A 27,441-nucleotide genomic window follows, 5' to 3' on the forward strand; every position below is an offset into this window, starting at 1 on the left:
TGCAAAAATAGGTTTTATGACGGCTTTTAGAACTCTGCAAATTCATATATTTAAAAAGATGGCATCAACTACTGCAATTCTTCACTTTGACAGTGGTAAATTCTGATTAAATTCAACCTAGATGCCTCGAGTTCAGCATGCATTCATCATCTGAAAAGGCCAAATCATGACATGGCGGAAATAAGTATGATCGATCAGTTCAAACCAGAAAAATCAGCACGGCAATGCCGTGGCTAATATCACTTTAGATCTGCAGCTGAAAAGGAAACCAAATGCTTGGAGTTGAATGGAAGGCTGTATCTGTATTCTGTATGGGTGAAGCACATTTTTCTTATAGATTCGCATGCACATTGGAAATAGTAACATATATGATTTATCAACAAGATGCATTGTTTTTAGGGTCAAAACACAAGATGCATTGTTGAAAGCATGTTTTTTGAGTTTGCAGCTTCTTGTTTTTAGCTTTTTTTCACTCAAAACTATGGAAAAAAAAGCTGAAGCTGAATGTTTACCAAACACAAAAACAGCTCCTAGCTTTTTTTTATACCATCTTTTTTCAGAATCACCTCAATACCAAACCAGGCCTAAAACTACCCATTACAGCTTCCGATCAACGCCAAGGCTCTTCATTCTTTACCTCTTTATTTCCCTAAAGAAGGACCAATGTTTTTTGGCATAAGCAAACACATAGTCTTGGTGCAACACTCATTTTTCTGGCTCTTAATCTGCCTGTTACGTTTAACTACTTTCCTTCTAGCACCTACTATTATTAAGTTTCCTAAGAAGTACCAGTAACTGACTTACAAGCTCATATATGCAACTAGACCGAACTGCAGCAAAATGATGCAGTCACACAAGACAAAAAGCAGTATGCAATTAGCGTTTAACAATAGTCACCAGGGCAGGGCGAGGGTTGGGTGTTGGGAAGTTATTTAAAGAAAGATGGCTTACCCTGTGTATGAAAACTCGCACCTCCACCAATAGCAGCATCACGGATGGATATGTAAGAGCCACCAAGTCTCGGATGCAGCTCAACTTGAATCTATTAGAAACACGAAGAGAACAGTTTACATCATATAAAACAATTAAAGAAGTAAAATGAAAGGGACAGGAAGAGAATCCTTACTAACTTGAGTACACACAGAAGAACGAGTGGTGTAACAGATGATGAATGCCAATCGATAACAAGATCTTTTAGCTACAAAATCAGACACAGAAAATTACAATATAAACTGCAAGAGAGATTTGCACAAAATTTCCTTCGGACATACAACTTACCAACGGGCAAGAAGGGTCCATCTTTCTCGGCATCATAGATCTTATTTATACACTGGTGCAATATAACCTTCCCTACAGCAGTTCTGCTTCAGAGACTTTGACCAAAATTATCAACTATTTAACCTGCAATACTCATTTATTCACTGTAAATCTAGCATGGTCATAGAGCGCAACTCCTATGCGTAATGTACAGATTAAGAAAAGGTCAGAATACATACTCAGCAGTTATAAATAAAAGGACACAAGCATTTGGAAATTGATCGAGATTAACTAAACAATAAATAAGATGACTACGAAACCATTACACAATGATACTTTGAATTATACAACTGCTTTCTGTTTAATGGTCAAATTGGGACATCTCATCTTAAAGTCCACAAAGAAGCTCACCCCCTCAAAATAAAATAAAAAATAAAAAAAATAAAATAAAAACTAAGCACAAACTGAAGGGATAAGAATGTCCAAAATCACAGCTAGTCATAGATGTACGTTCCCATATTCCATTGATAATCAAAACATGACTTGTGCACATTCCTTCAACCCAAGGAATTATTGCTCGGCAATATACAAACTAATTCACCATGGGAGTGAATAAACAACTTCCCAGTGAGATATATAATAAGGTCAAAAGATTGAAGACAGTGCACATGTACTTGTAACAGATGCTATGTTATGGTGGCAATAAAGAAGAGTTAAGCGTACATCAACTCCCAAAATGCCAAGACCAATCAATTTCCCGTGAGAGGATCTTTTGCTTCTGAACAGGCACTACATGGTAAAAGCTGGCTTGTGGCTCATAAAGGTGAATTATCAGAATTCCATCAGCGGCATCTACTTGCATGTTCATGAGACAGTTCTACCGTAGCAAATTGATGCAATATAAAGGTTCTTTCCCCATTTCTCCTGCAGAATTGCCATAGTGAAACTCGAGCTTTCAGAATGACGAATAAAAAGGAAAAGGCAAGCACGAAGAAAATGAGTAATCAAATAGTCCACCTTAACATGTGTACTAGGAAAAGCAGAAGTCCGAAGCGTCTCTTGAGTTTCATCTGCTGGTTTTCTCCTTGGAACACTAAGGACAAAAGCTGCCTGATCCCAAGTTGCTGCAGTTGATGTGATGCGGTAACCATTATCCCACCTTCGATGAATGCCTTCACTTGGATAGAGAAAATCTAGTTCCACAACCTAAAATAGCTCATTTCAAGGGAGGCAAAATACAATTATCAGATATATTTTCTCCACACCAACATGCATATCAATAGATAGGATATTAGGTAATCCAAATAAAACCTGGTCAGAAAATCCGGCACCGCGGGACATAACAATAGCCCATCTACTCCCAGCAGTTGCCATTGCTGTAACATGAAATCCTTCCCTCCATTTCTTATTAATCCACTTGAAAGGAAATGATTCGCTGACTTTATAGGACTGCTGTAAGTATTGGGTCCCTGTATAAAGCAACAGAGGACTAGTTAGACATTTAGATTTGCAATGCAGCTCTACAGAACCACAGATGCACAATTAGATTGACAAGGTAGCTCTACAGAACCACAGATGCTTAGACTAACCTTTAGACATTACAACTAAAGAGCTTCCATTGGTTGCTCCTGCTATCGCACTGATGTAGTAATTCTTGTCCCACTGCTCCATAATCCATTCCTTTAAAACAGAGAAATATTATGATGATGTGTTCATTTAAACAAGAAATAGTCATAATTGTCTATGCACCGTAATCTAAAAGAGATAAAAACCCACTGATATAAACAACAATGCTTGTTGCAAGCTGAGTTTCAACGTCAACAGACAACCATTCTTGATATAACGGATCACTAACCTTATGCAGAAAATATGGAGAGAGTTCATAAACTTGGGCACTGAAGCCAGTGCCAGCATCCATAATAAGAGCCCAAAGATTTGAACAGGAAGCCACACTGCTAATAAATAACCCATCTTCATTTCCTTTCTCAATGTGCTGGGGGAGCCTCACATCTGCAACATTATAGTGATATCTACAACAAATGAAAACATAAACTTAGTTCACTTATAGGTCAAATTTGAATTTATAAAGTCCAGTGTAAGAATTCTAAGGATATACCTTTGCTTCATGGGCCTACGAGCATTGTATACGCTAATCCATTGGATTGCAGGCATCCCCATACGAATCTTCTTATTTGGTTGCTCATCATCCTCTTCCTCCATGGCCAATCTTGCTCTCTTTTGTCCAACTTGGCATATAAGCTTTCCAATGCAAGAAGTATAAGTTAGCTGAACTCCAAATGAAGATCTATAACTAACATCCATAAAATATAGTCTGCATAGATGCAAGAACATTCAAAATACCTTCTGAGCACCATCAGTATTTATTGGCCTGACATCTGGATTTGGGCCAACAATTCCATCAAAAAGGGATATATACTTTGCATAGTTTGGTTCCTCGTCAAACTTCAAATTCACCACATACTCAACAAATTGTCGGAATGGCTGAGGGCATAGGCAACACAAAGTTTCTGGGGAAGTGGCCATCTTTTTCTTGCAGACAAGAAATCCTTTATTTTCCCCCTAAAAAATACAGTGTATTTGTGTTAGAGTGGCATACATAATCATATACAAGCATAAGCGTACACAAATTTTGAAATTATCAACCTGATATCCTTGCCATGGCAACCGACCACGAAGAAGAAATATCAGGGTGTAAGCTAGAGATTCCAAGTCATCTCTCCTGCTACCAGTTCTACCAAGATGAGCATGCACACTTGCATACCGCACTGTTCCCCTGCAGCACATTAATGATCAGTATACCAATGAGTAAAAATTGGATTACTTGCAAAGATCGTCATATTTACAGTCAAATAATTAATCAATGTTTATTTCACCTGAAAACATCTGGACGTTGATCATAGTCGACATGCAGGCCAGTTGAATCTCGCCACCTGGTGGCTGTCACGTAAAAACAGGCAATGAGATGACAACGCATTAGGTAAATTAACCTGACAAGTAATTTCAGCTGTAAGGAGATTCTATAATAATGACTTACCTAATCCAAGGTCAACAAGAAACAGCTTCTTCTCCTCGGCAGTTCCAGGGGGGCCAAGCAAAAAGTTCTCAGGTTTTACATCCCCATGTACATAACTGCCATCAACATCATCACAGGGATTATGAAGCCAGGTACATTGCAATCTATAACTATATTGAAAGAAATTCTGAAATAAAATATCACCCTCTAGAGTGCATCTTCTCCAATATGGATATTCCCTCAATGGCAATACATGCAACCATTTCAATTGCCATCCTGAAATTTAAAAGGTAGGAGTGTCAGAAAGGCAGACAGTGATAAGTGTTGCAAGCGACCAGTAAGGTAAAAAATGAAAATCTTTTTAACAGGGTTGACATTTTCATTATAAAGACAGGAAGAACTTACGTGTGCGAGCTGTTATTCCAGACATCCCACAAACTAGGCCCAAGCATATCCATCACCTGTATACCGAGTAGGGTTGATTTATAATTCTGAAACTAGGCTAATTAGAAACTACACCTAAAATGAAATTTAAGCAAACAACTCATACCATGATATAGTAATCAGCTTGCCGACCCTTATAATGAACTCTTGGCACCCCATGACTACCGCCAAGTGCACTGGATAGACATACGATTAAGTGGGTCGCAATGCAAGACAGTGAGGGTGAGAAACTGAGATCTATCCATCAAACATATTACAAGAGAAAAGGGAGCCTCTTACTTGTAAATCTGCCATTCGTAAGGTGGACCATAATTACATCCCTTGCTACTTCTATGCTCAAATTTCAAAGCAACCTAGATGAAACAGATATGTTAATACAAACCCGACATAACACTTGTTTTCTTTCCAGAAAACAGATTATGCAATGATGTTACGCCACAAGGGGATATAAAAAGATGACCACACACCTCAACAGCTCCAGGGCCAGCCCCCATGCGTCGACCAACATATACTTGACCAAAGCCTCCCTTCCCCAATTTCTTCTCTACTTTGTATACCGGGGAACCACCAACCTGGACCTGTTGTAAATAAATCCGAGAACGAACAAAATTGTCAAAAAGAATACTAGGAAATGCTAATAAAAAATTTCCCAGCTGACGCACACATTATTACGAAGCAAACTGCATTTTGCTGCACTTCACCACTCACAAAGAGTTCATTGCCCACTTAAGTAAATGAAAAACAGATATACAAATACCACATTCTCCCAACCCCACTCGAAATAAGAACACGGAAGAACCGCGAATGCGAGACTTTCAAGACCTTCCTCAAAGTTAATGGCTTATATGACTTAAAAATGGAAATAAAGACTGAGACTTTGAATGGAACAAACAAGTTACACGAAAACTCTCTTTTTCTCCTTCCCTCAGCCCACGCATCATCCAAACAAAAACCCAACAGAAAAAAATTGAAAAAAAAATCAAAAAATAATATTTAGATTTAAAAATTAAAAAAATAAAGTGAAATGGAATGCAGGCAGTGAACAAAAAGAGTGACCTTCTCGGGAATAGGAGCTGCGCCCTCATCGTCAGCTGCGGGACCCTTATCGCCACTGCGGCCGCCGCTATCGTACTCGTCCATGGCTCTCTCACCAGCCTCCTCCTTGAACGACCTCTTTTCAATCACCGGACCGCCCTCGGCCCTCCTCCGCTTGCCGGCACTAGCTACCTTCTTTTCCTTCTGATTATTAATCTGTTTCTTCTTCTGATTATTATTATTCTTCTTGTTCTGCCGAGTCCGTACAATCGCCTTCCGGGGCGGGGTCTTGATGATCGGGTGCGGGTTTCGGTTCGGGTCAGGGTTATCGGAAGCCCGGTTTCTCCGTGGTCGCAGCTCAGGCATGGTAAGGGCGGTGGCGGTGGTCCATGAAGGGGGATAAGCGCGCCTTATCGGAAAGATTCATGAAGCTTTTAGAACCATCGGCCGAAGAAATCGATCAGTGTGGATTGCTGAGACGGACAGAAAGAAAGAGGGAAATAGAGAGTGTGTAGAGAGAGAAAATTAGGGTTTGGGAGAGAGAGAAAATTAGGGAGAGAGAATTTTGGAGATCTGTGGAGGGTAATCAAATGGAAAAGGAGGAGGAAGGAGAAGAAGAGACTCTAGATTTTTCAGAGCGGAGAGAAAGAGACAGAGGCTATGAACAGATGGAGAGGTAAATTCGTAAATTTGGTTTCTATATTTTTTTTTTTGTTGGTTTTTTTTTCATATAAATATTTAATTAGTTGAGATTTTGTAATTAAAAATGGTGATCAACTAACTGCTTTATATATATATATATATATATATATAAAAGAAATTGGAGTGTATTTTCATTTTATATTTTTGTTATTAATTGAGGATTTTAAGGAAAATGTGGTGTTTCCTCACTGCAAATGTAGGAAAATTACAATTTACAAATATAAAATTTCTAACGAATTGTCATTATTATGGTGTATTCATTTGGTAATAAGAGATTTTAGGTTTTAATCTCATTGATAAAAAATTCGATACAAAATTAAATTGCTTATTATGCCAAACTACTTTTATTCTTAATTTAAAAATATCTATGTAAAAAAAAAAAAAAAAAATTCCAACGAATTGCAGGGGGCTCACGTGCTCCACTTTCAAGAAGGTGTAACGGACAAAAATTGAATGTTTATGATCTGCCAATCTGACCAATTTTTCAAAAAAGTTTGAGATTATAATATAAGGGTGATGATGGTATATAATATAAGGCTTATATATCAATCATTTGATCTTATTAATTTCGCAAACAAAATTTTGTTTTTGATCATTTAGTTAATTACTTTTAGTTTTCTTTGGAAAGTCAAGGTTGGACGAACAAATAAAAAAAATCTGAAAATCAACCAAACAAAATCATTTGAGTTGGTTTGGTTTTTTTATTTGGCATTTCAATTTATATGACAAACCAAACTAAAAAAATCAATTAGATGCAAATGGCTTATGGTAAAATATACTAGCATATGGGCATACACAAAGTGTGTGAGAGATTTTTTTTGTTTTTGAAATAGAATGAGAGAGGAAGAGAGTGGTAGAGAATGTGGGAGTTGGAAGTCTTTTTTTTTTTTTTTTTTTTTTTTTTTTTTTTTTTTTTTTTTTTAAATTAGAAATATGTTAAAATTACGTGTAGGTGAGGCTTTGAAAAAAAAAACAGCAAAATTTGATTGTGTGAAATTACATTTATGCTCCGTATTTCTTATTTATGTTCTGTTTTAATTAGAGGTTAAACTGGTACTTTCATAAGATTTTGGTTGACAATGAGTGTTTTATTAATTAATAGAGATTAGTATATGCCCACACACAAAATGTGTGTGAAATTTTTATTTTTGTTTTAAAATTGAAGAAGAGAGAAAGAGAGAGAGAATGTGGAAGTGGAGAGAAAGTGAGAAAGGCTTGTCTTTTTATTTTTTATTTTTTTTAAATTAGAGATGATAAAATTACTTGTAGATGAAGCTTAAACAAAAAATATCAAAATTTTGCTTTGTAAAATTGCGTTACTTCTTTAATTTTTTTGTTGTGATAGAAGACAAAAATATATTTTCACTTTTTTTATTGACAAAGAGAGTTTCATTGATATGTAGTATAGATAAAATAGCACATAATATTTAGAATATTATATAAAAGATAAATAAGTAATATTATATATTTTAGTATTTTACTACACATCTTTGAATTATGAGTTGTGGACTTTGGATTGAGTTATGAGATTAGGTATTTAAAGTTATGAGATTTGTAAATTTAAGTTTCGAGGTTGACAGTTTGACGAGGTATTTTTAGAAGTATAATTATAAATTTCATTAAATACTATATTTCTGAAACTTTTAATTTGGTAGTAGGTGTAGCAAATTGAACCAAACCTAATACCAATTACATCAGTTTTAAGCCACTGTAGTTTGGAATTTAGAAAACTCAATGGTGTGGTTTGATATGCGGTTAAAACTGAAAACCAAACCAACTCAAAACGCAATAAGCCCTAAGAAAAAACTGGGCTTTTATCCAAAATGGTCAATGAGATTGAAATAACTCTTCACTTTAGTTTCCCGACAATAAAAGTAGTTCTTGAGTTTGTCTACCCTACATTTTTCACAGAAGAACCAAAATGATTTATAATGGACAAACTAGGTGACCACTATTATCAGTTTTTCTTGTTAAAGAACCAAACTGAAGAGTTATGTCAATCTTAGAAAAAACTGAGTCTCCATATTATTATTGGGGTTTAATCTTCTCTACAACAAAAATATGCCCTCTACGCACGCAACCCACCCTCTCCGGACGAACTCGCTCAACACCCTTCCCCTTCCTCATCCTGAAAACATCCCTCAGCCGGAACCCATCTAATGGCAAAACTCCATGCCTTTTTGAGGGGTGAAATCAAATTCCCAAGCATTTTTAACGTTGAGTTTAAGTGGAAGGTAAAACCATAAACCCTAAAACCCTGACGTGCAACTATTTTGGATACTGGTACTTGGTGCCAATTAAGTTTGCACTCTAGATTTGTTGTCAATTTTTGTTGCTGCATGTTTGCTTCTCGGTCTTCAGATTCCTTGGCGTTTGTTGTAATATATGCCTTCCATAGAATAATTAGAGTTTTTATTTCTTTCATAATTTTGAATTTGAGTAGCATGCACGTAAGGCATTAACAAAATTGTGGATTCTATACGCACGCTATATATGAGCACACTAACGGAAATATTTAGCGCTATCAGTCTCTAGTGTTAATGCTATAGGTCTTTTTGAAAAGTTCATGTACTCTTGAATCATAAAACATAATTTCGAGAGCAAATTGAAACTGGGATTCAAATTTCAAGGGCTAACACTCCAATTTACTAGATATATATCCGGCTTAGTTAGTTTAATAATTGGGATTTTCACGCCTTGTTTGCATAAGCTATATTAGTATTCTCACATATTCTTTGAATTGGGAGCACAAAGAACTCGTCGTCTAGTATTTTGTGTGATTAATTCAAGAATGTTCGAATGTGCGCATGACTCGTGTTATTTCAAATGAAGAATGTTCGAATGTGATTACCCTAGGGTTGTGAAAACTCAGTGAACCGCCGAAGAAGATGAACAAATCCCAGAAAATGAAGCACCAGAAGTTGGAGGTGTCTGTGAGTGTAGTTCTTCTCTATCTATGAAATTTGGTTGCGTAATGACTGATCATTTTTCTTTTATTTTGTAGGTTGAATCCGAAAATGTAAAACGTAAAGTTTTAGCTCCCCTGGAATCAAGGCAGGATGATCTTGACAAGAGTGATCAGGTGAAGTTCAAGAAATATGATTTGTGAGCTATTATATTATTCATCATTATCGTGAATTCTACCAATTATCTTATCTTCTTTTTCTTCGTATAATTTGTTTTGCTACGGCGACATACATGAATCCCATGATTCGTTGATTAATTTCCGAAAATTAATTGAAGATGACAATTTGAGATCACGCTTTTAGATTTTATGATTTCTTATCACCTCTAAGGAAGATACTAATTGTAGGAAAAACGAAATTTCCACAATGTGTAAATCCCTCCGATATCCTATGAGCTTGGACTACATTTAGGTACCAGACTTTATGATCGGTGTTACTCAACCTCACCGTGTTGCAGTCTATGCGACTGCTAGGAGAGTAGCATATGAGCTTGGACTATGTGTATTTTTACACTAAAAAAGTATCATTATTGTCTTCTTTGTGTAATGTAGTTTCTTATTGTGCAGAGTGATTTTTTGTAGCAATACTCTGTCATAATTTTTGATGAAGTTCATGTTCGGAGCTATAACACAGACATGCTTATGGGAATGCTTTTGCGTGTTAGCATAGTACGTCAGGTGACCTTGAGAGTACTTCTTGCTGCTAAAGTTTACATTAATCAAGGTTTGTAACCCATTTTCCACACTTACTTGCATGTGATTACAGGAAGAATATGAAAACCAGCGAAAGTGGATGCTTTCGGGAAAAACTGTAAGGCCCGGAGATCAGATTTTTCCATTAAAGCTTGTGCTGACGAGTGCTATGTCGCGAGTGGAAGACTTTGTCAGAAAGCTGTTTGGCAACCCTCCGATCCTAGAAGTTCAAACCAGACAATTTAAGGTATGTTACTTCGAAAAGAGAATGGACACAGAAAAGCCTTATGTTAAACAAGCATATCAAAAGGTCTTGAAAATTCACAAGAGGCTGCCGCATGGGGGAAACACTTGCTTTTGTCACTGGGAAGAGATACGTAGAGTCCTTGTGTCGCAAGCTAACCCGAGCTTCGGAACTGATTATGAAAAGATTACTTTCTGTTGAGGGAACAAATATTGAACAGATATTTGTGAAGCATTTGAAAAAGATCAGTGTGAGACAGACGATGATGAGTTGGGGGGGTTATTCGTATGATTTAGATACGAAGAGTGAGCTAGGAAATTATGGTGACGAAGACGATGACGGGGATGCTTGTGCCAAGATACTGATGATCTGGAGTCTTGTTCTAACCAATCCAATTGTGGCGTAGGGAAAACTGGGGCACTGCTTGCTCTACCTCTTTAAGCTAGGCTGCCTGCGGGAGAGCAATCTCGTGTATTTAAAAACACCGCGAAGGAAGGCGAAAGACTTCTTGTTGTGGCCACTAATGTTGCTGAAACCTCCCTAACTATAGATGGGATAAAGTATGTTGTCGATGCAGAAAAAGAGAAAAATAAGGACTACAATTCGTCAGATGGCATGGAAACATATAAAATACAGTAGACCATCAGCTGTCAGACGTAAAGGAAGAGCTGGAAGAACTCGGCCTGGCCACTATTACCGCATGTATTCTCCCGCTGTGTGTATTTTAACCAATTCCCTGACTTTTCTTCACTGGAAATATCCAAAGTCCCTGTTTATGGTGCTGTCCTTCTTCTCAAGTCTATGAATATTCATAAGGTAGGTCCAGAAAGTATATTTGTACTGCCCAGGGCTAGCAGGCGACCGTCCGGGGCCTCAAAAACTTGAGGGGCACCAAAAATTGATAGGGTAGGATATTCATATATATATTTCCATAAGCATATAAATTTTGGAACCTTGGTTAAATCAACAAGAACTTTAAGCAGCAGTGGTGGTGTTTCGTTGCTTACTTAGCAAGACGATGTCGTTCAAAACCCGATGTGTTCATTTTTCTTCCAATTTTTTACAATATTCTGTTTGGGATCAATGCAAGGCACCTTATGCTTTTCCTTTCATGCCTTTCCCCTCACCATTTAACATCGGGATGTAATTTGCACAACAAACTAAACATTTAACTTAATGCTAAGAACTCATTAAAATACAATAATTAATAAAACAATAAATTAGAAATATGGTGCCCAACACCTATTAATGTTCTTCCTCAACCCTTTTGTCGTCTATTTAAGCTTCCCTGGGCAGCGGCCATAAGTTAGGCCACTCAATTTCTCTTATTTTATTTATAAAGAAATATAATTCTTGAAAAAATAATTTTACAGTAACAATCACATATGGTTGTAGGTCGGAGAAAATTGCAAAGGCATAGGGAGGAAGAGGTAGAACTACAACAAATTGGTCTTTTAGCGAGAACATTATCTTTCACGATGTAGAGTTGCTTTCAGCAAGGAAAATTTTGAGTTCTCGCAAAAAAGTGAGCTCATTTGGTCTCCTTACATCTCTAAGAAATAGCGAGGAAAAAATAATTTCGGCGAGAAAATTGTTTTGTTGCTGTACATAATGCTAGTGAGGAAAAATTGTTCTTCTCGCGCTAGGTTTAGTGGGACATAAAATTCCCTTTCCGCCAAAATATTAGCAAGGAAATTATTGTTTTTCTCGCTGAACAAAATTTTTAGCGAGGACAATGGGTTCTAGCTGTAGCATTCCTGCTATAATTTCCCAAAAGTTTCAAATAGGACGCCTTTTATTCACACCTACAGCTATAAATGTTGTATTTGGGTCGCATAACTGTTCAGCGAGAAAAATATTTCTCGCAGATGGTCCAAGTTTGTAAAACTCAATATTTTTCTAAGTGTTAAATGGTGTCGTTTATGGCATAATAATAATAATAATAATAATAAAAGAAATAGGGGGAATCATCTACATTACCAATCTCCGTTTCACTCGTCACCAACTTTGGCATAATCAAGGCTTCCAATCAAGGCTTTCTTTGTTATTTCCATAGATGCTTTGCATCAATGAAATTGGTTCGACTTCTCCAATGACAGATTACTCTCTCTCCCTAAAGGTTCTTATTTTCTTGGATTTAACAGTTCCACTCAGTAAGTTACCATTCCCTCACTCTTTCTCCCTCTAATTTCATATCTTTCTTTGATGCTGCTCATGAAATCAGAATTACCCACATCACAAGTTCACATTTTTACTTGGTTATGGATGTGGGTTTTCATTGTTTTGTTGCAGTCCATGATCCATCCAGTGAAGTTAATTAGTATCCCCTGTAATTTGAATTGGGTAAAACTTGATTGTTACTTGTTAATGGTTTGTAGGTTCTCATTGTCTTACTGTGAAGTTAGATTTCATATGGGAATATGATTATTTGGTTGCTCTACAATCTGAATTGGGTAAATCATGATTTTGTTTTAGTAATTGTTATTGATTTCTAAAGAGGTCGCACTTGGTGTGATGACAAGTGTCTTCGCCCATGAGCGGTAGGTATTGGGTTTGGGACTTGGGAGCAGGCTTTCCATAAATGGGGGTAAGGCTAGCCAACATTCACCTCTCCCAGACCCTGCGTAAAGCAGGAGCCTTGTGCACTGGGTACGACCTTTTTTTTATGACTATAATTGAAATCAAAGTTATAGACATGATTTTGGGATTGTATGGAAGTATTCTGAAGTTATAATTAGAAGAGTTTGGGTTCTAAGTTGCAAGGAACTTATGTTTTCTACGAAGAAAAATTATGTTTCAAGTGGCCTACTTTGGCTCTTGATTTCTATGTCCTTATGCATTCATTTTGATCCGTTATCATGTGTTTTGAAACTAGACATGTCCATGATCAAAGCCTATCTAATTTCATATAATTCCATTGAGTTTTGATATGTCAAAACCATGTATAAACCTGAGTCACAAAGCTGCCAGACAGCAGCAAATATTGGGTTTCCGGTTTTAGGGCTCTATTTTGTATCTTGCATAACTTTCAATTTAGAACCCCGATTCCTACAAATCGTAGATGCTTTTAATGTACTCAAAACAGGCTTCGAATCTCATGTTTGTTTGCATCATTTGGTATAGTTATGGGTGTTCAAAATCGGGCTTAACTATTTTTCTGGGGCTTTTGTGGAGATGAGGCTGCTGCTTTTGCAATATTCATTCTTCTCACAATTTTTTTTTCTTCTAATTTACTTATCTATATTAAGTTTGTGCTTAAACCACTTAACCTACGCAAAAATTACCCATTTGTCTAAAGTCATGAATTGATGTATCTTTCTATCACAAAATGCTTATGTAGGCAGATTAAATGAAAGTTACTATACGTGTTGTGCCTTTTAAGTCTAAAAGTGAGACATATACTTTAAAATATAAAAGACTTTGTAACAAATAAAAACTTAATTACAAAACTTAAAACAGAAATCAAGATTGTATCTTTCTTTCTATCTCTCAACTATTTTAACCATGACCTCTTGTAAGTTTCAATTCTAATTGTGTTATTAACTTATATATTTTCAGTTGGCAGTAGAGAGAACTATCATTTCTAGTGGAAAGCATTGAGAAACTGTATACCATCTGCTTTATCTCATCTTAGGTAAGTTGCTTGACTTCTAATTTTATTGTTTTAACCTCTCATGTAGTTGAAGTTGTAAAATATATGTGGCTCATTGGTAATTAGAATCATAAACATGATATCTTTGGAATTAGAATCATAAACATGATATAGGGCCTATTTGATAGGTGTTAAAGGCGTAGGTAATACTTTTTTGTTTTATTAGTATTGGAGGGTCATGAGGTCGGGGCAAAAAATAATGATGTTTTGATTGTTAACAGTTCTTAGCAATGGATCGAAGTTGGATGTTCCTTAAACATAAATTTTGTGATGCATTCACTGATGGTGTAAACTCATTCATATTGGCTGCAAAGAAACATTTGAATGAGGAATACAAGTAATGATGCAAAAAAGATGCTACGAGACTTGGGGTTGGGGTACAAATCAATTCATGCTTGCAAGAATGACTATGCATTATTCTGGAATACTAATGAGAAACTTGATAAATGTCCCGAGTGTGGTGAGCTGAGGTACAAGCCTTGTTTTAGAAAGCGTAAGAAGATTCCACAAAAAGTATTACGTTATCTGCCTATTAAGCCGAGATTGCAAAGGCTGTATATGTCTAGGCATATTGCAAAAGACATGAATTGGCACAAAGAGAGAAGGGTCAATGAAGAGGGGGTTCTTAGGCATCAAGTTGATTCAGATGAGTGGAAAGAGTTTGATAAGCAATATCCTTTGTTTGCTCAAGACTCTCAAAATGTTAGGTTAGGCCTTACTACAAATGGTTTTAATCCATTTGCAAATATGAGTAAACCTTATAGTATGTGGCCAGTTATTCTTGTGTGTTACAACCTTCCACCTTGGAAATGCATGAACGCAATGTTCTCTATGTTGACTTTACTTATTCCTAGACCAAATGCACCTGGGAAAGAGATTGATGTGTATCTTTGTCCATTAGTGAATGAGTTAAAAGAATTATGGGTGGATGGTATTCAAACTTTTGATGCATCTATAGGGGAAATTTTTCGTATGCATGCATGTGTTTTATGGACCATTAATGACTTTCCTGCCTATGGTAATTTGTCTAGTTGGAGCACAAAAGGCTACTTGGGATGCCCGATTTGCAATAAAGATATAACATCACAGAGGATAACATATAAAATATCTTACATGGGCCATAGAAGATTTCTACCTTGTGGTCATGCTTGGAGAGAAATGAGTATTGAATATAATGGTCCTACTGAACATAGGTTTCCTCCTAAAGTTCTTTCTGGTGTTGAAATATTGCAACAATTATATAAAGTCAGAAGCTTCAGTCCTGGAAAATTTGAGAATAATAGAGAAAGGGATCGACCACGAGTGGTTGAAGAGTTGAATTGGACATAGACGAGTATTTTTCTTCGAGTTAGAGTATTGGTCGAAGCTAAGGTTGAGACATAATATTGATGTTATGTATGTTGAAAAAAAAATATATGTGATAGTGTAATCGGGACATTGTTGAATATTGAAGGCAAAACAAAAGACACAGATAATGCTCATTGAGACTTGGAAGCTATGAACATCAGGTCAAATCAGCATCTGATACCTGAAAGCGGAAAAATGAGCAAAACTGATGCGAGAATTATACGCACACAAATTAAACCCTCTTTTTGTCAATTGTAGTGAAGTATGTAAGTAGGGATCGTTCTGGACCGGGGATTAAGAGGGATTGTTAATCTCTTGGAAACTGACTCAAAAACATAAAAACAATATAAAACACTAAACTAGACTCAAAGAATGTGAAACTAAACGTTAAAACACTAAGACAAACCAAAAGACTCAAAATGCTTTAAAAACACAAACTAAATTGATTTCTAACTAAATTGAACATTAAAGCAAAAGGGGGATTTAGGTTTGACGAAAATTGAAATAACGAAACAAGTTAATAAACTAGACAGAATGTAAATATGAAATTGATGAAATGGAATGAATGGATGCTAGCCAAGGGGTTCATCTCCACACATGTTACACTTGCATAATAAAAAGATTTCCAATTGCATTTCAATAAATTATGAATTCTCAACGTCCCGGGTTAATTAGGTCCGCTTAAATTAACTTTCAGATTTCCCTAGATTCATTGGATTGAATGGAATACGCATTACAACCAAATTATTCCTAATCAAAGTCCCTAACTATGGAATACGCATGATAGAGACATTCAACAAAGATCATTAAGTTCAACGGAAATCATAAACATCGACGAGGCATTCGTTACTATGGAATACGCATGAAACTTATGCCAAGAATTCGTTTAACGCGATTGTTTATAAGCAACCTCCACTACTTGTGAATATAAGTTCATAACTATTAGGTGAAACTCACTTATATTCTAGCGTCAAATTCATGCATGAAAATTAAGCGTGCACTCTCAATAAACATACATAAATAAGTTATCAATCAAACGGTTAAACAAATTGAAACCACAACTTATGAAACACAATTAGAAGTAATCAAATCAAAATGCAAGCATAAACATATATTTCGAATCCCCCCCTAGCCAAGGGGGGGGGGGGTTTAGTTCCTCATACAAAACAAAGAGAATTGAAATTAAACATTGAAATCAAAGAAACACCTAAACATTCCAACAACTCAAACTTGAATTGTATGAACGTTTAGGCCCTCTTCTCTTCCTCTTCGTTGCGGCATAAGGTCTAAGGATAGTTGGTTTGGGGGAATGGAAGTGTGGAATGGAGTGAGAAGTGGAAGGGGGACTCACGGTTTTGGATTCTAAGGGGAAGTGTTTATGTTAGTTGTGGTGTGAGAAATGGAGAGATGGAATGGGGAGTGAATGAATGAAATGAATGAAGTGTGTGTGGTTTATATAGGGAGAGAATGGGTGAGAATGTGGCTGCAATGCATGTGAAAAACAGCTAGGAAAGTGGGTGGAAAGCTGGAATTGCACAAGGGGAATGCTGGAAAGTGGAAGGGATGCACGGCATGGATGTTTTGGTGCATGTGTTGGCTGATTTGGTTGTTGGGAAAAACATGTGTTTGCATGTGAATGTTGTGAATGGCAGCTAGGGGAGGGAATATATGCATGTGGTGGCTGAATGATGAAGAGAAATTGCTGAAAATCTAAGGGAAAGGCACGGCATTGAAGGTGTTTTTGTGTTGGAAATGCATGTGATTGCATGTGTTCAAGGATAGAATATGGCTTGGATGATTAATCCATGGGATAGACAGCTAGGGGGGGAACATATGCATGTTGGAGCATGAATTATATAATGAAAAGTGAATGATTAGTGCTCTAGTGTTAGGACAAAGGTGCAGCTGAAATGAAAAGGGAAATGCAAAGGGAGTTTGAAGGGAAGGCACGGCATGGATGTGTTTTGGGTGTGTGTGTGTGAATGTGTGGCTTAATGATTAAGTGAATGAGTATGTGGATGCATGTGGATTAAAGGGGTGTGAATGTTGGTGTAATGATGAAATGAAATGGCTAGAAAGTGGCAAGGGAAGGCACGGCACAATGTTGTTTTGGTTCTTGAAATGCAAGTGAATGCATGTGAGTGCAATATGAAAAGAATGACTAATTAATGTATGTAGGGTGCAGCTAGGTTGGAAAGGTGTGGATTGTGGCTGCAATTTAGGGAAAGGAAATAGGTTTAATGCATAAATAAAAGGGCAAAGTGGCTGCAATGATGAAGACAAGCTGGAATTGATGTGGAAGGCACGGCAATGGATGGTTTCTTGATGGTTCTGGGTTTGTGATGCATTGTTTGATTGGGCTAGAGGTTTTGCATGGCTCAAAGGTTTGTTTGATTGGGCTAGGCCCTTTGTTTTATGTCCCAAAGAGCATACAAGGCCTTCAAATTCGTCCATCATCTTAGCTCCATGGATAAGCTATCCAATCCATGCCCAAAAATGCTCCAAATAGCCTCAAAATGCACTTTCTTGCTCCCTAAGCCCTTAGAACCTGAAAACACACAAAAGAAGCATAAAGGACTAAAATAACTAAAGAAACATAACGTAAATGCACGAGAACAAGCCATTTAAGTCGCATGAATATGCTCCTATCAAAAACCACATGCTAGGTATGTACTAAAAACGCCTCAGCATAGGGAATTTTGTAAGTTTCTAAAATCAGTCAAATTTCTTTATGGGTACGCTGCTAATATCTCTAGAAATGTGAGCATCAATGATGGAAAGATATCTAGTGTAAAGAGTCATGATTGCCATGTTTTACTTTAGCACTTTCTCGCAGTTGGTATTCGTCCCTTTTTGGATACAGAAGTGTGCAATGCTCTGATTGAGTTATCTCTTTTCTTCCAGAATATTTATGCTAGAATGCTAAGAGTGTCAGACTTAAGAGCGTATGGAGAAGGAGATTGTTATAACTTTATGCAAACTTGAGATGATTTTTCCGCCTGCCTTCCTTGATATAATGGTTCACTTGGTTGTCCATTTACCTCGTGAAGCCAAACTTGGCAGTCCTATTAATAATTGATGGATGTATCCGATTGAAAGGCTCTTAGGCACTGAAAAAATATGTTAAAAACAAAGGTCGTCCAGAAGGTTCACTAATAAAAGGATATATTGTAAATGAATCAATTTCGATTTGCTCATTGTACTTACGTGGGGTTGAAACACGCTTCAATCCAAATGAGCGACATGATGACGGAAGAAATGATCGAAATGTGGGTGGTTTGTCAGTATTCTCCCACAAAGCACGTCCATTTGGAGGTAGAAAGTTTATATTGTTGCTTAAAAAGGAAATTGATAAAGCTCATTGGTTTGTGCTCCACAATTGTGATGAGGTTTAACCATATCTTATGTAAGTAATCTTCTAGGTCATCTATATATTCTCATTTTTATGTATTATAGCATTAATTAAGTATTTGTTTTTCTTACTTGTTTAGTGAACATGTGGAAGAATTAAAGCTAAAAAACAATGAAAATTTATGTCAAAGGCAGGAACAAGAGTTTCCTAAATGGTTTGAAAATCGGGTAAGTTGTATAACATGTTTATGTTTGAAAATATGTCATTATTTTCCTATAAATAAGTAGTTTTTTTTATAATATTAATAGATATATGGCTTGAGAGAAATGGGATCATTGGAAGCCATTGATGATCTACATTATTTGTCATGCAAGCTTGATGTCTGCATGCATACATACACTGGGTGTATTGTTAATGGAGTTCGTTTTCAGACAAAAGGTCGTGATAATTATCGTACCACACAAAATAGTGGAATTTTTGTCTCTGGGGAACATGGTGATTGCAGTCATTATTACTACGGTGTTTTAGAAAGTGTGTTGGAATTGACTTACATCAAATGCAGTAAGGTATTTTTGTTCAAATGTTTGTGGTTTAACACTGACTCGACCCACAAAGACCCTAAGAAGAGAAAGATACATCAAGATTATCATCTTTCAAGCATCAATGTAAATTCACTATGGTATACGGATGATCCTTATATACTTGCTGAACAAGCACAACGAGTGTTTTACGTCGATGATTACAAGTTAGGTTCTAGCTGGAAAGTCGTGCAAAGAGTGCAGTGCAGACATATATAGGATGTTCCAGAAAATGATGCAGCTGAAGAGGTAGATGAAGATATCGAACCAACCACTGATAATAATGTTTACTAAGAAGATGAGTTCAATAACGTTTGCTGGGCTGTTCAAGAAGATCAAGAAAATCTCTTATCAAGTGATGATGAGATGGATGAAGATTCTGAAGATGAGCCTTCTGTCTATGTTGTAGAAAGTGATCCAACTTATAGGGTGAATTCAAGACACGACGACGAGGATTCTGAAGAAGATAATCCATTGGATGATGGGGAAGATGAAGAAATTCTTGAAAGTGACGATAGTGATGGCAATGACTACTAAGATTTTTCTAATGTAGTTTCTAATTTTTGAACTTTTGGTAGTGCCATGATGTGCTAGCATGTTTTTAATTTTTGCATTTTCATATGGTTATTGTCTTTGGCATTTGAGGGGTAAGGTGCGATAGTTTCCCCTGATCAATTGTAATTATTCATTGTCCATTTTCATATAACTAATTTGTTGTGTTGTTAAGCTTTCTCAAATAACTTGCATATTTTAACTTTGTTAGTTTTTTTTCTTCTCGAAGAATATCACTATGACAGGAAAAAAGGAAGTGAATCCCTCATGATTTTTCAAGTGAGGCATCAACTGATAATCCACAAATTAGAGCTGTTGTTGTGATACCTTCAAGCAATACAGTTGTTGCTGTTATATCATCAGTCAATACTCAGGGAAGTGCTAATGGTATGCCTTTTTATTTTGAATGTTATCTATATTAGGTTGCTTAATTGAAGTGATTTTCTTCTCTAAGTGTTTGAATATAATATGTGTAAGAGTTATGACGTGTTTTATTAACTATTTGAACTTTCCATTAATGGATTAAAAGTTAGAGCAAGTGCTTGATATAAACCTGAAAAGGTGTTCTATTTTATAACAAGAAAATGTGGCTCTTTTCTTTTAGGATGTTATTAGTGTGTTCAATTGATTTTTTATTCTTATGGTTTTCTTGGTCCTCGGCCTTATTGTTCCACTTGTTTTGTATTGTCTTTGTTTCTGTAAAAGGTTCTTGTATCATATGTAAAATAAATTTTGCATTAATGATGTTTTAGGTGAACTGAAAAAAAAAAAAAAAAAAAGGTCAAAGACCCGTGGGAAGAATTCTGATAAACTGCAAGAGCAACTTGATGGTTTGAAAATACCAATTACTTTGACAAAACTAAACGGGAAGCCCACATACCGAATTCCTCATTTCTTGTGAATGATATTGGTTTTGTGGTTCGGACCTATGCACCACTAAATGTGAAGCAATGGAGGAATGTAAAATAGAAGGATATGGACAAGATGATTGAAAGAATAACCGTGAGTAAGATTTTCATTTCACATTTTTGTTACATTCAATATGTAAAAGTCTTTCTTAAATTAGATTTATTATAAATTGAATTCCATGCAGAGCAAGTACGATATTGATATGTCACTAACTCATGGTAGTACATATATTAAGAATGCATTACAAAGGCGGTTTGTTGATTTTCGACACAAGCTGAAGAAGCATTTTGATTCCTTCCTAACTCTAGAAGAAGCAAAACAAAACAAACATGAGGATGTAACTAGTCAAGAGGAATGTAAATTTCTTTGTGATTGTTATGCAAGTGTTCAATTCAAGGTACACGTGTATATTAATGAACTGGATTGTGGTTGTCATGTATGCCGTTTATCTTCTTCATGTCACCAAATTTATTTTGCTATCTAGGAACGCTCAAATAAAAATACAATTAATAGGTCTCATTTGACTTACAATCATAAAGGAGGGTCAAAATCTTTTAGGGCCCATGAAGAAGAGATTGTAAGATGTGTATTTCATAATTTTAATCTAGATTATAGGTGGATAATAAGTTATTAACTTTAATTTGTGATCCATGTATTAGGAAGCCAAAACCGGAGAACAACTAAGTGCAATTGATTACTTTGAGGTTGTGCATAAAAACACCAAAAATGGGTGGGTTGAAGGAGCTAAACTGAAGTGGGTAAGTTAGTTATGTACATGCTGGTTATGTGTATTCTAGTCCTGCTATGTCAATGTATATGTTTGTATTCAATGTTTATGTGTATGTCATAATATAACATGTAAACTTTTGAAAGCGTGTATTGTTTCTTGCTTATTTTTCCTACATAAAAGAGTATTGCCACTTATAAGACGTATAAATATAAAGGTGTTGTCCATGACTTGTGGTGTTTAGTGTCCCCTATCACTTTTTTGTCATTCCTTGGACTCAAGTTTGGCACACTAAGGTTTTTGCTTGGTGGAAAAAAATATAATTGTTTGACAATTACCTCTTATTTAGCTCAAGAGCTGACATGTAATTTGAGGCTTGATAAGTTGACTCAAGTTTGGCACACTAAGGTTTTTGCTTGGGGAAAAAAATATAATTGTTTGACAATTACCTCTTATTTAGCTCAAGAGCTGACATGTAATTCGAGGCTCGATAAGTTGCAAGGCTTTTTGTTTGCTTGTATGAGTTTGATAATGTCATTATGTTGATAGAGGTGTATTATTGATCATAAGCAATTATAATTATAGACAAGTCATTTGCGATTAAATCGAGATAGAAGAATCTGTGAAGCTTTTATGTTTATGTTATATATATGAAGGAACCAAATGTGATAGATTTTATGTTTGTGTACATGAAGGAGCTAAGTGTGATAGTTTATTTTTCATTTGTAGGAAGAGATGCTAAGTATGAAAAACGAGACAACTCTTCTAGATGGTACGATGATGTTGACAGATGATGAAATTGTTCCAGGGGTTCTTGGTCACAAGTCTGGGTACTTCAAAGGTCCTTCAAAGTCTGTCTCTCGTGAAGACACTATGTTGGACAAACAGTTAGAAGAAAAACTTGAGACTCAACAATAAGAGCTTGTGACAACAAAACAAGAGCTTGTTGAAACAAAACAAGAACTTGGTGAAGCAAAACAAGAGATCCAAGAATTGAAGGAGAACCAAAAGAAATTTGAGGAACTCCTACACAAAATAATGGAAAGACAACAACCATCTCCATAATAAGTAGTCGTTTTGTTTTGCTGGAATATGTGAACTTTTTGTGAAAACAATGTGAACTTTCATAGTTGTTAACATTAAGCATAACTAATTTTGTAGACTGTGAATTATCATTGTAAGCTATTTTGGTTTTGGACTAATATGAATTAACTTTCAGTACCTTTGATACAACGAGGAAACGAGTGTCTCCTAGATACTTATCAACGAGGAAATTCATTCTCGCAACATATGATCTATAGCAAGGAATAATATTTTCATCGCTAAAAACTCACCTACAAATTCCTCGCCAAAAGATATTTACATCAAGGAATTTGATTATTTTGCGAGGAATTTTATCCTCGCATAAGTTATGGAATGTCAATATTCAGGTTGTCAAAAGGTTTTGGCGAGAAAATTCCAACCTTTTTAGCCAGGAATTTGTCACCGCTCCAACTCAACTACAAGAAAACGTTCCACTCTCGCTGTATCATTTCTGTGAGGAAACAATTCCTCGTTGTACACATTTCCTGACGGGCCTACTACGAGGAAAGAGCGAGGAATTTTTTTCCTCGCTGAAAACCTTCAGCGATAAAATAGAAACTTTCAACGAGGACAAAAGTCCTCGCCAACAGCTATTTTGTTGTAGTGTGGAGAAAGATTTTGATGACAAATTTACCTAGCTAACGAATTTCAGAAAAAATTATGAAAAAAGATTCATTAGTTCTACAAGATTTAGGGGTTAAAATATGAACGATGAGAGGTTCCAAGTCGAGGGGCATAGCTGGTGCGACTCGTGGAGGAAGTGAAAGAGATAAAAGTTAAAGTTTGAGGAAGAACAAAGATAGGTGGTGGGACCCATAATTCTAATTATCTTTAATTCTCTCATGCATTGCTTCTACATTTCAATTAAAAACTCAAAAATATGATATATTTTTTTAGTCGCATATTGACAAAGTAAATAAAAAAAAACACCTCACAATTTTATATAAAAGCACTCCAAAATTTCAGTTAGAAGGGAAACATCTACTTGTAAGCCGGGGTTTTTTGGTTCCCTTCTCTCAAACCAAATGTTGTGTCACAAATAGAAATAAGTACGTTAATCAACCCTTAAATAATAATCCAATCATGAACTTCCATGTCATTTAGTTTATCATATTTTCTCTACAAATTTAGTTTTCTTAACATTACCCTTTCTAAATTATTAAATTTGGTGTGCTTTTCTAAGCGTTATTTTATCGAAGTCTTACTTGTGAAAACAAATAATTTTTATTATATGGAGTTAGGGCATATTTTTTAACGTTGCCCTGGGCCTCAAAAATCTCAAGACCGGCCCTGTGTACTGCTTGGTCATTGAATAAATCTCCAACATGTCGAATTATAATGGACAAACATTTTAGCTCGCAAAATGATTTCTACAAACTCCTATTTATTTATGTCCCTTGTTCTCCTTTGCTTTATTCAATCAAAAGGCCAAAAATAAATAGGGGTGTGCATGGGGGAAATATGGTGTGTTGTATATATGGATTGCTCTTACAATGTATGAGTCTATGACAATTTTCGTATGTGCATCCCATATACCCAATTTCCCATTTCCCACTCCTCCAGAGGCTGGTGCCCTGGATGAAGCGGAGCGCCTCTTGGTGGCACTTGAGCAACTGAAAGAAATGGAAGATTGTCAGCTTTAGGGCATTCCATGGCTTGTTATCCCCTGCGTCCTCGGCACTCTAGGATGCTGCTCAAGGTTATTGAAATGATGAGCGAAGCGATAAATCACGCCCGAGCTAAATTAGTGCTAGCGTATGCAGTTGCAATAGCTGGAGCTTTGAGTTGTGCATATCCCTTTGTCAGGCAGTTTGAGGACACAAACAACCATGACAATGCTTGCGGTGATGCTCCTTTCCAGAATTCAAATCAAGAGAAGTTGAGAAGGAAGAAACTAAAAGAAACTTTGAAGGGGGCTCACGAAAGGTTTCCAATCCTAGCAGAGAAAACATTACACCCCGAACCTCATGGAGGAAATGTCGAAGCAGAGAAAGCAGGTAGTTGAACTTTGCTTTGAATATCAAAGTGGCGAGAAGGAATTTTCGTGGATCCACGGTAGCCTGGAAGATGTAGAAAAAGTTTGGAGAGTTTCCCATGACAAGAACCCTCTTTCGCCGAATAAGGAAAGCTCTTAGGCCAAGCGATATCTGCTGGTTTGGCAGATGGGGTTGCCAAGCGCATTAGAGCAAGTAGTTCGTCAGAATCATCTGAATTCAGGCACAGAAATGTTTATGCAGTTAGGTATCAGGCCTGCATGGTTAAAGAGTCTGTGATCCTCGATCCCTCGTCATGTGTTTCTAAGTCGGCACTTGAATTTCTGGTGTACAATGAGTTAATCCAGACAAGATCAATACCTTACATGTACATCGAATCTGAACCACCAAGCCCACCATCTCCCCTCTAGTGTAGATAATATCATTTGTTCAAAAAACAAAAAAAAAAGTATGCTCGGGCTTTATGCACTTCCCCTGCATCCCCAAAAGACGCCAAACCTTGCTATAAGTACAAGACCTCAGATTGATCAAGTATTCCGTTGTGAATTCCAGCTTTTGGTCTTCATTTGTGGAGCTTCCACCACGTGGTGTCCCAATGCCAAATGATAACTCTGATCAGTTTCGAGATGTACCCAAAGCTTTTCCTTATGTGTTGCTTCAAGGCCGGGAACACTCTCGTGAGTCTATTTAAGAACCTCGTCTTAGTGTTTTAATGCCAGAGGCAACCACTGGAAGACGGGTTTGGAGTCTTGTAGAGAAGTTGGCCAAAAACGAGATTGACAGCCGTGTCATATTAAGAGCAGTTTGGATGGAGAAAACCGATGAATTGCATCCAGAATTCATGGCCTGGTTTAATAAGAGTATCCGAACTGGTAGCTTAATTTGATTCTTTTGACGACCTTTGGTTGACCACGCATCGTGAAGTTGGTTTAGTGTGATTTCAAGGTAAAGATTTCAATTTTGTTATTTTTCTGTAATTTTCTGCTTTACTTATAATTTTCAGTTTCTTATTGGAAGTTGAAGGTGTTTTAGCATCACTATAACTGTTTGAGCCTTTGCTTGAATTTCTAGCCAACTTACTACTAGTTAGAGCTTGAGGGCTACTGTTGTTTTATATATGTATATTAGAAAGGACTGGTATTTATTTCGAGCTTCAACCTAGCTTTCTGGTTTAATTAAACGTCCAACAAAATTTATAATCCAAATGGAATCTGAACTTGTTTCGAAAGATTTTAAAAATAATTGTGCCCAAAACCCGATTTTGTTTTACAATGCTCACACTTCCGGAAATAATTTTCAGAACCATTTTATAAGTGGTTCTATGGTGATGTTCTATGGCAGGTGATGATGTAGTCCCCTACAAATATGTAAAGAAATCAGTCCACTGCTCGACTTCAGCAGGATTCCAATACCTTCCATTCAAACGTTTTGAAGGGCCAGTAATATCTTACAAAAATTAACTCAAGCAATATATTTTGTTCGTACCCTTGGATGAGATTTAAGTAGATTTTCTGAGTATCTGGCTCAACTATGCAGTCTGAATCACTAGACTCACTACACTATCCCTAAAGAGACGAATGAGGTATCCGGTTAGCTTTCTGCAAGGCTTCAGCTTGATGTGCATTCGCACGTATGTCTGACAGTTTCTACCTGGAGCTAGTGAGGGCGTAGTAGGTTGCTCATAAAAAGTGAGACAAGAATGCAGCAACAGTTGTTTGCAACTCAGGTAATTCAGCGTCTGCTTGGAATTATATGAAGATAAATGGTAAAAACTAGTAACCTTGTTGGTCAAGTCCATTGGCTTCAAAGACAACCATTTCATCTGCTAACTTTCTAGTTTGTTTTCACATCCAAGCTGTTTAACACTCTTTATTTCTAATTGTGGTTTAGTTGTTTAATCATTGGGTTATAATTCTGAAAGAATTTTCTTTTACGATTGTATTAAGTTTTATGAGGTTGAACATGTTTACATATATATGCAAAAGTTCTTACAAAAACGTAAACTAGAAACTTACATCCTTTAAACTCTGAAGGGTTTTCTGCATTTCATAATACATGCAAGGGTTCTAACCGTTCTCCAAGTCTTAACTGTACATGCAATAAGGAAAGCATGAGTTCTAATTACTTCACTAAATTAATACACTCTCCAACTACTAAAGATGAGATTCTATCTTCAGTATGCCCAACATAATACGTCAAATCTAATAAAACAGTTAAGGATCAACACGATGAATTGCACAATTAAACCTAACGTGTGATGTTGGACATACTGAAAATCCTCTCGAGAACTTTGATCATCAGGGTACGGATTACATGTAAGTCACTCTCCATATCTTTAACTTGTGAGCCTACTTCAGCTGTATCGACCTGCAGCCGTCCACTTTTGCAACATTAACTCCCTATAAAACTTGTCAATAAATTCCTGGGCTGCCTTGTCCACATGGTAAGCCTCCTCCTCATCATTACTCAACGGTAACAAAGGCTCCCACTCCGTTACCCTCACCAGCGCCCGCCTCACAATTGGCAGTGGCTCCACCACATCACTGCCGCGATAACTCGCTTTCTTCCCCCCATGGACTGTCGCCAATGCATCCTCACACATCATTGGCACATAAACTCCCCTCCGCGAATGCTGCCTAACATACCGCCCCTTGTACACCTTGCCGGATTGACATGGAGGAGTGTAGGATGACCTACGCGGTGGGCTGCTGGTACAGCTGAACTCGTACTCCAACGGGTATACAAACGATGTTACTTGTACGTCGTCCGACTTGCAGCTGAGCTCAGTCTGATGACGGACCATGAAATCATTGAAAGACTTGCCTAAGATCTTCCCATGTTTCATCATCGTCAGCTTTTTCTTGGAGACCCCC

General features: G+C 36.6%; 2 protein-coding genes and 1 pseudogene across 6 annotated transcripts; 1 reads left to right on the forward strand and 2 right to left on the reverse strand.

The window, feature by feature from the left end:
* Positions 1 to 6,411, reverse strand: LOC137717691 (casein kinase 1-like protein HD16). 5 transcript variants are annotated; one of them, XM_068457133.1, is made up of 19 exons: positions 5,792 to 6,411; positions 5,203 to 5,313; positions 5,015 to 5,088; positions 4,842 to 4,911; positions 4,697 to 4,752; positions 4,496 to 4,567; positions 4,313 to 4,407; positions 4,152 to 4,215; positions 3,922 to 4,051; positions 3,619 to 3,837; positions 3,374 to 3,516; positions 3,113 to 3,287; positions 2,847 to 2,937; positions 2,569 to 2,726; positions 2,275 to 2,463; positions 1,279 to 2,181; positions 1,131 to 1,198; positions 952 to 1,042; positions 1 to 150 (listed from the first exon to the last, which is right to left on the reverse strand). In XM_068457133.1, exons 1-16 carry the CDS (start codon positions 6,134 to 6,136, stop codon positions 2,122 to 2,124), a joined length of 2,052 nt encoding a protein of 683 aa, XP_068313234.1. In that variant the 5' UTR covers positions 6,137 to 6,411; the 3' UTR covers positions 1 to 150; positions 952 to 1,042; positions 1,131 to 1,198; positions 1,279 to 2,121. The 5 variants fall into 5 exon arrangements, with proteins under 5 accessions (XP_068313234.1, XP_068313236.1, XP_068313232.1 ...); XM_068457135.1 differs by having other exon boundaries at positions 1,127 to 1,198; XM_068457131.1 differs by having other exon boundaries at positions 1 to 1,042.
* On the forward strand, positions 6,361 to 24,978 carry LOC137716989 (ATP-dependent RNA helicase DEAH13-like; annotated as a pseudogene).
* Positions 24,979 to 26,921: 1,943 nt separating this feature from the next.
* On the reverse strand, positions 26,922 to 27,416 carry LOC137716990 (uncharacterized). Its single transcript, XM_068456315.1, has one exon. The coding sequence runs from the start codon at positions 27,414 to 27,416 to the stop codon at positions 26,922 to 26,924; it is 495 nt and encodes a 164-aa protein (XP_068312416.1).
* Between the last annotated feature and the right edge of the window lie 25 nt (positions 27,417 to 27,441).

The sequence above is a fragment of the Pyrus communis genome, chromosome 15, assembly GCF_963583255.1.
Source record: "Pyrus communis chromosome 15, drPyrComm1.1, whole genome shotgun sequence".
Classification (NCBI taxonomy): domain Eukaryota; kingdom Viridiplantae; phylum Streptophyta; class Magnoliopsida; order Rosales; family Rosaceae; genus Pyrus; species Pyrus communis.

What these genes read in the sequence shown, in the direction of transcription:
- LOC137717691 (XM_068457133.1), bottom strand. Translation starts at nt 6,136, where the DNA reads ATGCCTGAGCTGCGACCACGGAGAAACCGGGCTTCCGATAACCCTGAC. An exon ending in TACGAATGGCAGATTTACAA is followed by an intron (nt 4,912 to 5,014) that starts GTAAGAGGCTCC and finishes ATGTCTATCCAG; the next exon opens with TGCACTTGGCGGTAGTCATG. An exon ending in CAACGTCCAGATGTTTTCAG is followed by an intron (nt 4,052 to 4,151) that starts GTGAAATAAACA and finishes AATGTGCTGCAG; the next exon opens with GGGAACAGTGCGGTATGCAA.
- LOC137716990 (XM_068456315.1), bottom strand. Translation starts at nt 27,416, where the DNA reads ATGATGAAACATGGGAAGATCTTAGGCAAGTCTTTCAATGATTTCATG.